Source organism: Stegostoma tigrinum, chromosome 2, assembly GCF_030684315.1.
Source record: "Stegostoma tigrinum isolate sSteTig4 chromosome 2, sSteTig4.hap1, whole genome shotgun sequence".
In the NCBI taxonomy this organism is placed as follows: domain Eukaryota; kingdom Metazoa; phylum Chordata; class Chondrichthyes; order Orectolobiformes; family Stegostomatidae; genus Stegostoma; species Stegostoma tigrinum.
In genome coordinates, this window is record NC_081355.1 from 34,419,439 (window position 1) to 34,436,625 (window position 17,187).

Consider the following 17,187-nt stretch of genomic DNA (forward strand, 5'->3'; position numbering starts at 1 on the left):
ATAATGATTCGCTAATGAGATTTCACGAATGAATATTTGCAGATCACGATGAAATAAGGGGACAATGACTTATTTAGATATTTTCAAGTTACTGGGCCAAAGGAGATCACCACTGGGGACTAGAATAAAATAAGTACTGTGTAAATTAAATGAATTTGCAAATATAAATCACCTTGCCACATCTTAAGGCCATCTCAAGTGACTTCTAATGACTGCAGTATGACTAGAAAATTCAGATTTTTTTAAGTAAACAAAGTGTGTCATCTTAATTGCAAATAAGAGAGTCTTGTCACGACACAACTAATGTTCAAGAGATATAGGAGATCACAGAGTTCAGTGAGTGAGAGGAACAAAAGTTAATCAGTATTAGTAGGGAAATGGTTTGGCCAAATTGGTGGGACTAAAGGCCGATAAAGCCTCAGGCACACGTAATCTACATCGAGAGTACTAATAGAAGTAGCCCTTGAAGTACTGGATGCAAAAGTGATCATCTTTCAAGATTCTACAGACTCTGGAATGTTTCCTATGGATTGGAGGCTGGCTAATGTAAGCCCACTATTTAATAAAGGAGGTAGTGAGAAAACATACAGAACAGTTGGTTTGACATTGACAATGGGGAAATACAAGTGTCCATTGTAAAAGATTTAACAGCAGAGCACTTGAAAAAGAGTGACACGATCAGTCAGCATGGATTCAGAAAAGGGAAATCATGTTTGACAAATCTACTGTAATTTTTCAAGAATGCAACCACTAGTGTTCATTAGGGAGAGCCAGGGCATGTAGTTCACTTTGATTTCCAGAAGGGTTTCGATAAGGTCCCACGTAAGAGTTTAGCTTGTAAAATTAAAGTGCATGGATTGGGGATAGTGTATTGATATGGATAGAGATCTGGTTGACAGACATGAAACAAAGAGTCGGAAGAACAGGTCTTTTTCTGTGTGACTAGTGGAGTAGCACAGACATCAATGTTTGGACCCTAGGTGCACTCAATATATATTAATGATTTAGATGAGGGAATTAAGCATAATATCTTCAAGTTTGCAGATGATTCAAAGCTGGGTGGCATGGTAGCTTTCGAGGAGCATGCAGAAAATCTTCAGTGTGGTTTGGACAAGTTGAGTGAGTGGACAAATGCATGGTAGATAATGTGTACTGTGGATAAATGTAAGGTTATCCACTTCAGTAGCAAAAACAAGAAAGCAGATTATTATCTGAATGATGATAGATTGGGAAAGGCGGGGGTGTAATGAGATCTGGATGTCCTTTTACACCAGTCACTGAAAGTAAGCAAACAGGTTCAGCAGGCAGTGAAGAAGGCAAATGGTATGTTTGCCTTCATAGCAAAAGAATTCGAGCACAGGAGCAGAGATGTCTTGATCCTGATGAGTTCATACTTGGCATACTGTGTACAGTTTTTTGTCACTTTAACTGAGGAGAAATGTTCTAGCTATGGAGGGAGTTCAATGAAGATTTACCAGACTGATTCCTAGGGTGGCAGAATGGATATGAAGAGAAACTGAATCTGCTTGATTATTCACTGAAATTTGGAAGAACGAGGAGGAGGGGAGGGATCGAGTAGAAACTGATAAAATTCGAATAGGACTGAACAGGGTCAACACAGGAAGAATGTTCCTAGCGATTGAGGAGTCCAGAACCAGGGGTTACACTTTTAGGATGTGATGTAGGCCATTTAGGACTGAGATGAGGAGATATTTCTTCACCCAGAAAGCCTGTGCAATTCTCTGCCACATAAAGCAATTGATGCCACAACGTTGAATGTTCTCAGGAAAGATTTAGATATAAAAACCAAAAGAACTGCAAATGCTGTAAATCAGGAACAAAAACAAAATTGCTGGAAAAGCTCAAGAGGTCTGGCAACATCTGTGAAGGAGAAAACAGAGTTAACTTTTTGCTTCCGGTGACCCTTCCTCAGAACCTCAGGAATTAGATATAGTTCTTCAGACTAAAGAAATGTTCTTTGGGCTAAAGGAATCAACAGGTATGGGAGAAAGTAGGAACAAGGTACTGAGTTGGAGGATCTGACATGATCATATTGAATGGTGGACCAGGTTTTTCAATGGCCAAATAGCCTACTCCTGCTCCTATTTCCGATGTTTCTAAGTCCCAGGTATGTATCATGACAGGTATGAACAAGTGACTTAAAAAAAAAGCTCTCATATCTTTCCCTTTTGTCAGTGTAATTCTTTAATTTAAATAGATGATGAATTAATTTAAAAAAGCTGCATTCTTAGCTCTTCACTATGTGAGTGGTGGTACGTAAAGAAGGGATAATACAGTGTGGAGCTGGAGGAACACAGCACGTCAGGCAGCGTGAGAGGGCAGGAAAGTCGACGTTTTGGGTCGGGACCCTTCTTCCGTCAACTTTCCTGCTCCTCTGATGCTGCCTGGCCTGATGTGATCCTCCAGCTCCACGCTGTGTTATCTCTGACTCTCGCATTTGAGGTTCTTACTATCTCTCTGCGTAAATAAGATTGTGTTTTACAGTCCTTGTGCTGCAGTGATTGTGTCCATATCTTTGAGCTGGAAGGACTGAGCTTAAGACTAATTTGCATAAGATGTGCCATAACACATTTGAACAGACTGATTAGTGTCATTGTCATACAGCACAGAAACAGGCCCTTTAGGCCCAACTTGTGCGTGCTGACTGGACGAGTCCTAGTTGCCTGCATTTGGCCCATATCCCTTTACACCCTTCCTATCCATGTACCTGTCCAAATGTCTTTTAAATGTTGTAATTGTACCCACCCCTACCACTTCCTCTGCCAGCTCCGCCCTCTGTGTGAAGAATTTGCCCTCAGATGCCTTTTAAATCTTTCCTCTCTAACCTTAAACCTGTGCCCACGAGTTTTGGGCACCTTTTCCCTGGGGAAAAGACCTTATCTATATCCCTCATGATTTTATGTATCTCCATCAGATCACCCCTCACCCTCCTATGTTCCAGTGGAAAAATGTCCTGGCTTATGGAGGTTGTTTTTTTAATTCAAACCTTCCAGTTTCGGTAGCGTTCTTGTAAATTTTCTTTTGCACCCTTTTTAGTTTAATAACCTTCTTCTAATAGCAGGGTAGCCACAATTGTACACAATACTCTAAATGTTGCTTTAGCAGTGTCTTCTACGGCTGTAACATGATGTCCCAACACTTATACCTGTGAAGAAAAAGTGTGTTAAGTGTGTCAGATGCCGCCTTCACCACCCTGTGTACTTGTGACACACTTTCACGGAATTATATATCTGAACAGCTCACATTTACATGAAAAATATAAAAAGTTGAGTTTTTCGGAGGGCCTATTCCTGCTCCTCTTTTCTATGTTGCTGCAGATCAGACTCCATCGGCAACAAACAAACTAAATGCCCAAATAATTTGGGATTTTACAGTTACTAGTTGAGGTAAGAACATTGCCAGGGCATCATCCAGATCTTCCAATTCCCTGGCCCCCAAAACCTAATTTTCACCATGGACGTCCAGTCCCTACACACCTATATTCCTCATGCAAATGGCCTCAAGGCCCTCCGCTTCTTCCTGTCCCGCAGGCCCGACCAGTCCCCCTCCACCGACACCCTCATCTGCGTAGCCAAACTCGTCCCCACCCTCAACAACTTCTCTTTCGATTCCTCCCACTTCCTACAGACAAAGGGGGTGGCCATGGGTACCCGCATGGGCCCAAGCTATGCTTGGCTCTTTGTAGGTTACGTGGAACAGTCCCTCTGCCGCACCTACACAGGCCCCAAACCCCACCCCTTCCTCTGTTACATTGATGACTGTATCGGCGCCACCTCTTGCTCCCTAGAGGAGCTCGAACAGTTCATCCACTTGACCAAAACCTTCCACCCCAACCTCAAGTTCACTTGGGCCATCTCCAACACACCCCTCCCCTTCCTGGACCTCTCAGTCTCCATCTCAGGTAACCAGCCAGCAACTGATGTTTCCATTTCAAGCCCACCGATTCCCACAGTTACCTAGAATACACCTCCTCCCACCCACCCTCCTGCAAAAATTCCATCCCCTATTCCCAATTCCTCCGCCTCCACCGCATCTGCTCCCAAGATGATGCATTCCACTCCCGCACATCCCATCCCAGATGTCCACGTTCTTCAAGGACCGCAACTTGCCCCCCGCAGTGGTCGAGAACGCCCTTGACCGCGACTCCCACATTTCCCGCAACATATCCCTCACACCCCACCCCCGCCACAAGTGCCCCAAGAGGATCCCCCTCGTTCTCACATACCACCCCACCAGCCTCTGGATACAACGCATCATCCTCCGACACTTCCTCCATCTACAATCCGACCCCACCACCCGAGACATTTTTCCATCCCCACCCTTGTCTGCCTTCCGGAGAGACCACTCTCTCCGTGACTCCCTTGTCTGCTCCACACTCCACTCCAACCCCACCACAACCGGCACCTTCCCCTGCAACTGCAGGAAGTGCTACATTTGCCCCCACACCACCTCCCTCACCCCCATCCCAGGCCCCAAGATGACTTTCCATATTAAGCAGATGTTCACCTGCACATCTGCCAATGTGGTATACTGCATCCATTATACCCGGTGTGGCTTCCTCTACATTGGGGAAACCAAGCGGAGTCTTGGGGACCAGTTTGCAGAACACCTCCGCTCAGTTCGTAACAAACAACTGCACCTCCCAGTTGCTGTGTTCATCCAGCTTCACACTTTGTTATCTTAGTTTTAGTGAGACTTGTTTGCTTTCTCAAGTCCATGTACTGGCAGCAACTACAATGACTTGCCAGCCCAGATCCTGAAGAAAAGTTTAACCATTGTGGCCAAGGCTTGGCTTTGTTTTGGGGTTTTGTTGTAAACTGACCTAGACTCCCTCTGTTCAGGATATGTCGTGAGTGAGGCTGTGCAATTGCCTTCACTCAAGTGGTGTTCCCCAAGCTTAGTTGGATTAGCGAGAGTGTTCACTTCCTTCGGAATACCTGCAACTCATATGCTCCACTTGCCATATTTTCCAATGATCAAGCTAGTTGTGATGCCTATTTGAAGTCCAGTTGGGCTTCTTCTAGTCAGTACTCTTGCATAGTTGCACCAGTAATCCCATATATCAAACAGTCTCCCAGCATCTCATTAAGTAACAAACCAAAGTCACATGCCTCTGCCATTTTTCAGAACCTAGTCAAAATTCCGGAGACGGTTTCCCTCGTACCCAAATTGCTGAGTAAAAGCGATTGCATCTCAGAATTATTAGTCGCTTGGAGCCAGAATATTCCTCATCTAAATCCATCAACACTTGAAAGGTTTTAGTATCTGGTCCCTCAGGGTTGAACACCTCCTAATAACTAAAAAAGCTGCAGGTCCACAAGCTGTCAGGAGGATTACACATTGACTTTCATCTGCCCAATGTCAATTATCTGGAAAAAGTAACACATTCTTTCCACAAACTGGACCCAGTCTTTGACGGCAGGATTGAACAAGTCAAGTTTCCCAAATGATGCCAGAAATGCTTACCCCAACTCAAAGATCATTGCAAGTGAATTTCTTCAGGAGAGTGCTTTTCTTTCATTGCCACTGAAATAACCCCATTGAGGCCTGTTACGAATGCACTGTGCAACACATTGTCTCAGTCATTAGCACTGCTGCCTCACAGTGCCGGTGGGCTGGGTTCAATCCCTGGATGTCTGTGTGAAGTTTGGATGTTCTTCCCATGTCTGTGTGGGTTTCTCTGAGTGTTCTGATTTTCTCCCACAGTTCAAAGATATGCTGGTTGGGTGGATTGGCCACGCTAGATTGTCCATAGTGTTCAGCGATGTCCAGCCTATGTGGACTAGCCATGGGAAATGGAGGGTTACAGGGATAGGGGAGGAGGATGGGATGGGTTCAGAGGGTCTGTTTGGACTCAATGAATGGGCCAAATGATCTACTTCCACACTGCAGGGATTCTATGATTTATTTACACATGACTGATCCAGCTTGCTGAGGACCAGCTTTGTGAACAGGATGCCTGACACTCCTGTTCCTATCTGTCAGCCAGGCTCCCTGATTGGACCAGATTAATAGCCCCAGTCAGGGAATTCATTGTATGAGGTCCACCTGGTTGACCTAATTACAATTACTACAGTGCACATAAAATTGCAGCATCTCACAGTGTAACATTTTGTTTCATGTTGATTCAGGTACATTTGCTAATCATCCTTTAAATCTGTGGCCGTTTGTTACTGTCCTTTCTGCTGCTCAAAGCAGTTTCTCCTTATTTATCAAAGCCTTCCATATTTTGACTACATCTACCAATCTCAGTTTAACCTTCTCTACACTAAGTAGAATAATCTGTTAGTTTCTCCCAGCTCTTCATGAAAAAGAAGTTCTTATCCCTGATAGCATTCTGGTAAATCCTTTCTGCGTCTTGTCTCAAACTTAAATTGTAGTGCTCAAAATTTCCGAGGGGAAGCCCAAAGTTTTCATAAACACTTCACACAGTATCCTTGTTTCTGTACTCAATGCTTCTACTGATAAAACAGAGAATCCCAGAAGCTTTTTAAATGGCCTTCTCAACTTTTCCTGCTCCTGAGGTGTAGGGTCAGAAGTAATGGACCCCTGACTCTGCCCCTGGCCCTGGCCTGAGCACAGTGGGCCCCTGGAGCCCTGAGCCTCAGTTATTTCAATTTGTTAGTTCCTGCTTCAAGTTGTGTTAACAGACTGGAGATAAGATTTTCAGCACTCAGTCAGGAGGAGGTCTCACTCGACAAGCTGTCAGCTAACTGAGTGACTGGCAGCTCTGTACTCACAGCATTAGTGGCCAAAAGCAGGAGTATAAGCAAACCCAGATTCCAGATCCTGGATTTCAGGATTAGGTGAGTGCAGGTGCTGTCAAAACAGGAAGGAACGTGAGGCCTGGACAAGTGATAAGAAAGGGATGGGAATCATAATGGAGAGGAAATATCCATCTGAACATAGACTTTTCGGGGGACATCTGATCTGGAAAGGGGATCATGAAGGGAACTGTCTTACTTCCTTTTTGAGGTCTATCTGGGTGACTTGCCAGACTTCCGTGCTTGCCCCTGAACTCCTGCAAGCTGGACAGGGAACAGCCCTTGAACAGCCATGGCAAGGATGTGAGGGAGTGCCAGGCCTTTCCAATCCCACTGTGATATCGTTGGCAGGTTAGAGCAGTGGATGGATGGTTGGAGAGCTTTGGGATATTTTACACCCTCACCCTACACCTGCAAACCCACTGGTGGGACTTACAAAACTGTGCACCTAAATTTTTCTTTGGTCTATTAATGAATGTTTTTTATATTTGTATTCTTGATCTGAACTCACCCATTAGTGAGAACCATTTCTCCACATCCACCATATCAACCCACTACGTAGTCTATAAAGATCCTTTTTGTTGATGTAATCTTATTCAATTCCTCTTACCTGAAAGTACCTTTACCCCGATCATTGTGTTATTGGGCATTTAAGCCATTGGAATTCTCTACAATGTAGAATTTTGATATTCATCTCCAGCAAACCATCGCTTCACTGAACTAAGAAGCTGTTCAGGTGTTATTCCAAATGTTAGTGTTTTCCCAGGTCACCTTGATATGGGTTGGTGAGCTCCTAGTAGAGGCATTGATTGCCCTTCTTGTTCATTGTCATTGTAATTCTTAATCTTCCCAACACAACAGTAACAAACACAATTGTCCCATTATGATGTCCAGTAAACCTTAGAAAAACTGAAGAAAGAAGCACAGAAGATTTTTGTGAACATTAATGAAGAAAATATGACGTCAATACAAGCATTGAAATGATGAAAATTGGAATGTTTTGTTGATATAATTGAATGTTGGCCCATCCATGATATACAACATCAGGGATCAAAAAGAACATTGCTGAGCTTTTTCTCTTGTTCTGAATCAAATAAACATGTACCTACATATGAGGAGCTAGTCATGCTTTATATGAATGGTTTTCTCCAAAAAAGTTCAGATAACTCTTCTCTGGCAATATGCTCATTGAAAAGGTAAAATTAATGAGGAAAAGCAAGTGACTGATGCACATATATTTTCTGTTTTATGATTTCATGTTTTAATTTTATAGTGACATTAGGTTATCCTGTGCGCAAAAAACGGACCTATTCCTGACCAAATTTATAACGCAGACAAAACTGGCTCACATTGACTCTGTTTACCAAATTCTAGGCTTTGCAGATGCGAGTGAGTGGATCTGGCTTCAAAACAGAACAAACTTATATTGATAGTACTTACGGGTGATTGAAAAATTTCAGCACCCGAGGTCATTTACGTGTATTGTAGTTCAGAGTGAGCAGAATAATTCATGAATGGGCAAGGACATTTTTCAAGAGTGGTTTGATTGTGTTTTGCACTGTTGGTAAAAGAAGAATTTTGAAAAATAGCCAAGACTGACATTAGTGAAGCCAGTGAAGATTTAGGGCAGCATGGTGGCTCTGTGGTTAGCACTGTTGCCTCACAGTGCCAGTGACCCAAGTTTAATTCCACCCTTGGGCAGCTGTTTGTGTGGAGTAGGTGCATTCTCCCTGTGTCGCATGGGCTTTCCCTGGTTTCCTCCCATAGACCAAAGATGTACAGATTTGGTGGATCGGCCATGCTACATTGATGGGGTTGTTGACTTGTTCACCGAGCTGGCTTGTTTTTGTTCAGACGTTTTGTCACCATGCTCGATGATATCATCTGTGGAGTCTCCAATGAAGCAACGTTATCCTACTCCGATTGGAATTTATGCTGTCTGGTCCATTATGGCGAGTACTATTATTTCGATTTTTTTTTATCTGTTTGGCTTTGTATATGGGGTACAATTCTCTATATTTGTTGATTGAAGTATGAGTGGAGAACCATGCCCCTGGAATTCCCGTGCATGTCTATGTTTGGCTTGGGCTACAACATCGACCTGCACAGGAATTCCAAGCGGCATGGTTCTCCACCCATACTTCAATTAACAAACATATAGAATTGTTCCCCATACGTAAACTCACAAAGATCAAAACCGGAAATGACAGTACTCACAATAACAGACCGGTCAGTATAAATTCCAGTCGGAATAGAATAACATTGCCTCATTATAGGCTCCACTGAATATGTTCCCTAGCGTGGTGATGAAACGTCTGAATAAAAACAAGCCAGCTAGGCAAGCAAGTCAACAAGTTCATCAACAACCTGAGCTACAGATCTTTGCCAATACTTTAAATGTTACATTGACTATAGTGTCAGGAATGTACAGGCTAGGTGGATTAACCATGGGAAATGAGGGACTACAGGACAGGATGGGTGGCTCGGTCTGGGTGGGGATGCTTGTCAGAGGGTCGGCATGGACACAATGTGCAGAATGGCCTGCTTCCATGATGTAGGGATTCTATGACTCTATTCTATTGTGAGACAATTGTTGACCTCACACTCCTAAACCAGGGTTAGTGAACAGTTAACATCTTCCTGCCTGCAAATGAAACCTCATTAGTGTAACTTCTTGATCCAAGTGTCATCCAGACTTTGAAATGTGATTAAAGAAGAGAAATCATGAGAATGTAAATGAAATAATGAAGGCATTCTATAGAACTTTCAAGACCTCTAATAATAAAGGATGTAAAAGTGAAACTTACAAAAGGGCTCAGAGAAAATTCAATGTTCCATTTGCAAAAGACTTGCCTGATAAAGAAACTTTTGAAGGATTTAATCTAAGACCCTTTGTATTTTGACTTACTGTTGAAGATTAGAAGTAAAGAGTTTTTACTTCCTTTGCTGCATATTATTTTGTATTCTTTCTTTGCAAGTTCATGCAACAGATATTGCACTGTATTCCATCAATAAATGTGCCTGTCTATTAACTAGCATGTTTGATTAACCAACATGTCCTTTTCCTGCACATGCTGTGTCATTAATATTTTACTGAGGTTGTATCCTCTCATTTCTCCCTACTGGGATTTCATCAAGTGAAGAACAGTACTGTACCACAGTACCCCAACTATGTTTGAATTGAAATTGCAAATAAACATTACAGGATCCTGGTGTTTTTCTATTTTAGCAATGAAATTTAGGAAATGTCACTATGGAACAGATGATCTGAATTTGGAGGTTTCAATTTAATGTCCCTAAAAAGGCACACTACTGGCAAAGCTGGAGAGTGAAAAGATTTATGTAAAAAAAGTGTGATTTTTCACAGAATCATTAACTAATAATGAAAATGTGTACAAGGTCCTAAAAATTCACTAACTTTACAATAATTATAACACTTGCTTCATCCATCTGTAGGACTGAGGAAGAAGAGAGGCTGGTTGAGGCTTGCTACTGTGCAAAAATTGATGACCTCCTCCAGGAGTCAGATTTTGTCATGATAGTAGTAAACCTGACTCCGCAAACTACCAAAATGATGGGAGAAAGAGAGCTTAGACTAATGAAACCCAATGCGACTCTCATTAATATCTCCCGCGGTAAGGAAATATAGATATAATATATATATTATATATATATGTGATTACATGTTTAATAAAAATAGCCATTGTTTGCAAAAATGTTTTAACAATTTATCTGCAATGACCACGTACCTTCTTTAAAAGTTTTCTGTTTGTATAATTGTATTAAATCTTACATAAAATGACACATTTCTAACTCAGAAAATCATCAAACACCTAAATTTTGGATTGGTTGACAGGATTCTATGGTTTATATTCTTTATGAGTGCAGTTATGGATTTCACTGATTTCAACCATTAGGTCTCTGGGGAGCAGTTATGTGATTATGTCAGCTAAAATTGCTGTACCTGTTTCCTTTCAGACAGGCTAGCTTTCCTAATTAGTAAAGATCGAACATGACAGGCCAAGATACTTCTTGCATGTGAGAATATATTACAGGGTTTTCCATGTGCCAGTAAAATGTATTGGTCTTCTAACAGAGGGGATTACCCATTGTCAAGGAAAGGTCAACATTATAGCATAATATATAAAATGTATGAATTTTCATTTACTGTACACCATGTTTTTAGAAAAGGCAGTTCACAGAGGCATAATCAGACCAAAGATAAGTATGATTCATGAAGGGAGTTTTAAGGTGGGAGCTTACAGGAGGATGCAGAACTGGAGGAACGTAAGAACCAACTTTCAACATTTGGACCAGATTTGCAATTGGACAGATTCTGAGGAATCACCATAAGTTGTGGGGAGACTAAAAAGAACAGCAGAATGTCACAATGGTACAGAAGGAGAAAAACATGAAAGAATGAGTATCTGAAATTTTGGGGACCATGGGTCACTTTTAAAAAGCTTAGGTTGGGGAGATGTGCGAGCAGGATCTGTTGAGAATAGAAGAAAGCAAGTTGCCTTTGATGCATTGAAGCTGAGTGGAGAACTGGAAACCATTTAGACAGCATTGGAGTGTGTATGGAGGTACCTAAAGCCTGCATAAGAATTTCAGAAGAAGCTGCACTGAGTAGAGGCAGAGGCTGAGGCAGGAGATGATATTTTCTCACATCATCCAGCAGGAGTGCATGGTCACACAAGGGGCCTCATGGATTAAGATTTGTGTGTAGAGCTGACGACATCTGCCTATGTGTGCTACTGGCAGCTTTGGCCCTCCAGGATGAAGATCCCTAATCTTTGAACACCTCTGCGCACAAAGTTTAACAGCCAAAAAGGTGTCCACTTGTGGCTGTGCCAGAGAGGTGGTACCTTCAGGGGGACTCAATTCTGTAGAATATCTGGGAAGCATCCATCATTCAGGTTTTTGCACTAGACTTTTCAGAGGCCTGTATCTTTCATTGTTGGCCCCTCTAAACACCTTCTGAAGTGTGTGTGCTGCAGTCTGCTCTCTCACAAGTCACTCAGCCCGCCTACTCCAAGTGTTCTTGCAATAATTTTCATCCCATTGTACACGTGCAATTTCCAGATGGAAGGCTACAGTGAAGACTCCTCCTCCAGCGTCTCCTCGCCTGACTGTGTCGGTGAGCCTTCAGATATTCACAGCCACTTCCCAGTGGTCTATATTCCATCAAACTAGAAGGATTCAAACTTCCACAAGTCTGAATCCAACCCATCGACATTCATCCACAGCTGTCACTCAGGCCCAGGCACATGAAGTGAGCATGCCTGGTGTGGTCAGTTCGTGGGCCTAACTCTTCAAGCCACAGTATTACTGGCTTTTTCTAACCTGAACTGCAATTAAACCAAACAGCCTTTTTCAGGGAGAGAAATAATGGACACAAATCAAAAAAGAGCTCAGAAGATAGTGGTTACCTGAACTAATCATTTGCTTTTATGCCTCACAGATGTAAGAGTTTTTTTGAGTTATTGAATCCTTTAAAATTTTAACATTACAGATCTGTATTGGATGTAATGGTTTCCCTGATTGACATTTATTTCAATTAGAATGAATAATATGGCCTTTATGATCGCAGTAAAGCATTCTTGGGATAAATTCATCCAAAAGAAATGTTGCTAAAACTGTATAACTTATACTTTGCATGCATATTTAAAATCTGTGTTCCACATAGAGTAGAACATGCAGTCAAGTTAATCGAGTTGTTTAATATCCCAAGGTGGAGTGATTGATCAGGATGCTTTGGTGAAAGTGCTTCAGAATGGAGTTATTCGTGCAGCAGCACTAGATGTTTCTGAACCAGAGCCCCTTCCGAGGTATGTTGCCTCATGCAATTTTTCAAATTATCAAAAGTCTTCATTTGAAAAGTAGAAATCAATAATTTAGGTACGGAAACTCATGTGGCTGTCTCATGTGCTTTTTCTAAAAGGACTCATCCTTTGCTACGCTTAACAAATGTCATTCTGACTCCCCACATTGGAGCTGCCACTGAAAAGACTCATCATATGATACTGGAGAAAATGACTGAAAACGCTTTGGCTGCTGTTCGTGGTCTTCCAATGCCTAATGAAGTTCTGCTGTCATGATGGGTATAAGCAGCAGAGATGTAGTAATTCTTTGATTCTAGTGCATTGTAGTAATGATCACCTCTGCATCAGTTTATTCAAGACAAGAGTTTTAACAGCTGTAGTGAAGAAATAAGCTTTCTATACCCTATGGTCACCCAAAATAATACTGGGATATTCCTTTTCCTTCCTTTCTTATTAATTCATAAATGTCAAGCCAATTCTTACAGAGATCCACAAAAATCTTCATGCAGACACAAGATGAAAAATGAATTGACTTAACAAGTAAAACATTGTGATCGTAATTCTGCCCGCCGATGCTTTATTCATCAGACCCAGAACAGGGACAATACTGAGGAGGACCTCTGTTCATTGAAATATCAGCACAGCCTGGTGATGAGTGTACAGCCCCTTGACATTCACTCCCTTACCACCTTTACCCCATCCCCCAGCCATTCCTCATCTCCTCATATCCTTGAATCCAGTCATCCAGTATCTGTGATAAAAATAACTCTCACCCTCTGTAATAACATTGAGAAATCCTTGGGAAAGTGATAAATCAGATAAAATAAAAAAAACTCGAATATCCCTTGAAAACCATGGTCTCTGAACAAATCAAAATTTGTAAGTGTAAGAAAGCTCATATTCTCTTTGACCATTGTGAACTACCCCTGCTCAGCAGAATCAAATAGTTGATTTGAAAGTCAGCCAACTGTTCATAGTGAGATTCCATTGAAGAACTGAGTCTACCAACTTTCCTAGGCTGAATTCTGTCAAGCCTTTGAACATAATCAGAGGCCCAACCATCTGTCAAAGTTTTAAAACCAAGAAAATGGATCAATTTAACTTCAAGGAGACAATCAAAGCTATGGGCACATTTCTCACTGCCAGCCCAGGATTTCATAGTGGTATATATGAAGGTGAGAAGTTGGAGCAACAGTATCCCTTTCAAACCCGCTCCACCATTCATTATGTTGTGGTGGATCTGATTTTAGCCCCAATTCACATTCATACCTACCTGGATAACATTTGACTGCCTTAGTGGCCAAGGGAGTACAACAGTTCTACAACCCAGAGTAGCACGCTATCCAAGGATGATGTACTCCAATACTTCTGAAGACTTTTTCCATTTTCACAATAATGTGAATTCCTTCATCAGCTTGCCAGATGTCAGAGGTTGGCAACCTGGCAACCACAGTATTTAATGATCACTCTCTTTTCTGACACAAGCTGCACTACCACTCACTGTATTAGAAATGGGTATAATCAATGATATGTCATGGCTATGAATTAGAGAACATCTTTTGTTTGACCTTTCGTACAATTCCCATCTTCAAACTGTGGTTTCCTGTAATTTGTAATATCTGTCCATACGATTTACACTGCTTTCCAAACTGGCCCAATTCCATCAAAGTTTTTGAAGGTTTGCAACTGAGATGACAAATTCAGGGCAATAGAGAGAGGGCTCCATACCTATGCTCTTAAGCCGCACCACTGAAAATTCACAATGTTGGGAATCCCACATTCATGTCCTGCACACCGTTTTTGAAACCTCCTCAATGTACTTCAGATACACATTAGGGCTGGAAAATCCAGCACACTGCGCTGCATGGTCTAGGGTGAGATAGTCATCAGAACTGGCCAATGGTATCCTATTTCAAATTATATGGCACTGATTAAATTCATAAACATGAAAATAAAGTTCCCACACTCCAGAGATTCACAGTGGCCAGTACTTTACAGTGTAAGAAAATTGATTTTAACTGCTTCAGCAAGATTTTGTCCCATTATCCAATTTTATCCAGAGATCATACATGCAGATCAGCACATCAAATGTGTAAATTATAATCTTTTTAGTTGATAACATCCTATCCTGAGAATGTTAATTAAACCTGATACAAAATATGTTTTATGGAATAGATTAAATCACATAGATTATGAATGAACTGAAAGGCTGCAGTGTGAATGTTTAATTTTTGATATCATTGTAATTGGATTAAAATATAATTCTAGATTTTTGTTCATGTTATGGTGTGCAAAATTAAACTAATTAAAACGCTTCATGTAAAAATCAGAACAAAAACATTTTCCATTTATGTAGTATACGATGTAGAGACTCACTAAACCAGATATTGCTTTGGGTAGAACTATCTTTAAGATACTTGCAAAGATTTGTAGCTCAGGTTGTGGACGAGATTGTTGGCTTGCTCACTGAGCTGGCTGGTTATTATACAGATGTTTTGTCACCATGCTAGATAACATCATCTGTGAGGCCTCCAATGAAGTGATATTGTTCTACTCCACTTGTTATTTAAATGATCTGGACTGATAAGTTGGGTTGTGACATTTCCAGTTCTGTTCTGCATGAGTTCGTACATGGAGGCTAATTCCACATGTTTGTTGATTGCATTACAGATTGAAAACCAGGCCTTTAGGAATTCCTGTGTGTGTCTGTGGTTGGCTTAAGCTAGGTTGGTCACATTGTCCCAATTAAATTGCTGGCCTTCATTGCCCGTGTGCACTCAGATGAGGGAAAGGTTGTTGTGTTGTTTTCCTGCTGGCTGGCGTTCATGTATCCTGATGGCTAGTTTCCTTCCGGTCTGGCCAATGTAATGCTTGTTGCAGTCATTGTAAGGTATTTTGCGAACTGTGCTGGTTTTGCATGTCATGGGTATGGGGTCTTTGGTCCTTGTGAATGTTTGTCATAGTGTGACTGTGGGTTTGTGTGCAATCATGATTCCTAGTGGTTGTAGGAGTCTCGTCAGCTCTGATATGTTCTTGATATAGGGTAGTGTGGCCAGTGTCTTGGGGCCTACTTTGTCCTCTTGACATTGTCTATCTAGTAGGTGCCCACGGATGAAGTTGTTGGGATATCTATTGCTAGCAAAGAACTGGTGTAGGTGCTCTTCTTCCTTCTTGTGTTGTTCTGGCATGTTGCAGTGAGTTGTGGACAGTTTGAATAGTATCCTAACACAACAAGATTCCTACAACCGCCGGGAATCATGGCAGTGCACAAACTCACAGCCAAACTTTGACAAACACCAACAAGGACCAAAGACTGAGGCCCAGTACATGCAGGACTAACACGGTTTACAAAATACCTTGCAATGACTGCAATAAACATTACATCAGCCAGACCAGAAGGAAACCAGCCAGCAGTATACACCAGCTATCAGCAAAATGACATGACCAACTTTCCCTCATCTCAGTGCACTCAGACAATGAAGGCCACAAATTAAATTGGGACAACGTGACCATCCTTGCTCAAGCCAACCACAGACGCATACGGGAATTCCTGGAGGCCTGGTATTCAACTTTCTTTGTCTCCAGTTCCCTGGCACCAAATCAGGATGCCCCTTTTACCATGACCCCCATGCCACCCCACTTACAAAAGTCCAGGATGATCCCTGATGAAAGCCATGGAACATTATAGGCAGTAGCCATCTCTGGGGTTGGGGGATTGGGTGGTGATGGAGGCCATTGTTAATGGAGAGCTGTCAGCTTTTGATTAACTGGCAATCCTGAGGGAGTGGGATTTACACTAAACTATGCTAAATTATGTGGTAAGCCTAATGCTTACCACATAATTGGGCCTTCCCAATGGAAGTAACAGAAGCTTCCTACCAATTTTCCAACCAATGGAGGAGAACTCCACTGGCAAAACAAAATCCTGGGCTATGTTGCTGTAACTAAAATGAATTACTGGAAAAACAAGCAAGTTATGAACTCTAAGAAATATCCTGTACCAATCCATAAGGTGGTTGGCTATCCATGCCTGTTTGTAAAGTGGCCTGACAGCATCATTGCAACCTAAAGAAACAGTAACATCTATATGCAGTACCGAAGGCTTTGAACCTTGTAAGCGAGTCTAAGATGTGCAATTATGATGTGGTGAGGCTGATGCTTTGTCAATACCAACCTCTGGGGACGAAGGATAATGGTCACTGCCTATTGAACATGTGGGACGAGTAACATTTATCCATTACAATTTCTTTCATCCTTGGGATGTCTGAAGAAGATGTTAGTATGCTAACTTTACCAGCTACAAAGAGACTTGAACACATATTCCAAAAGTATCAATGATCATAAATTTACAAATGTGCAGGATTACTCACATTAAAGTGTCACTCGTGCTATCTACGTGCCCTGACAAAATGCTTTTCAACCTATACCTTGCATCATATCTAGATGCAATCTCTGGAACCCACGGCTGAGGTAGAGAATTGGTCTGCAGTTGGTCTTGTTGGCCTGGAAGATTTACCTGTTTGTTCCCATTAGCGTTTGTGTCTAGAGGATGCAGGTTTACTCTCCTTGGCTTGGAC

At 41.8% G+C, this 17,187-nt stretch overlaps 1 protein-coding gene across 3 annotated transcripts in view; it reads left to right on the forward strand.

Moving 5' to 3' along the window:
* Positions 1-14,907, forward strand: part of LOC125460300 (probable 2-ketogluconate reductase) — a 52,265-nt gene extending 37,358 nt beyond the window's left edge. For all 3 annotated transcript variants that reach the window (XM_048547625.2, XM_059653249.1, XM_059653258.1), the window contains exons 4-6: positions 10,242-10,420; positions 12,520-12,616; positions 12,730-14,907. In XM_048547625.2, coding sequence (XP_048403582.2) covers positions 10,242-10,420; positions 12,520-12,616; positions 12,730-12,886 — 433 coding nt within the window. In that variant the 3' untranslated portion in view covers positions 12,887-14,907. The remainder of the gene's footprint in view (positions 1-10,241; positions 10,421-12,519; positions 12,617-12,729) is intronic.
* The last annotated feature ends 2,280 nt before the right edge of the window (positions 14,908-17,187 follow it).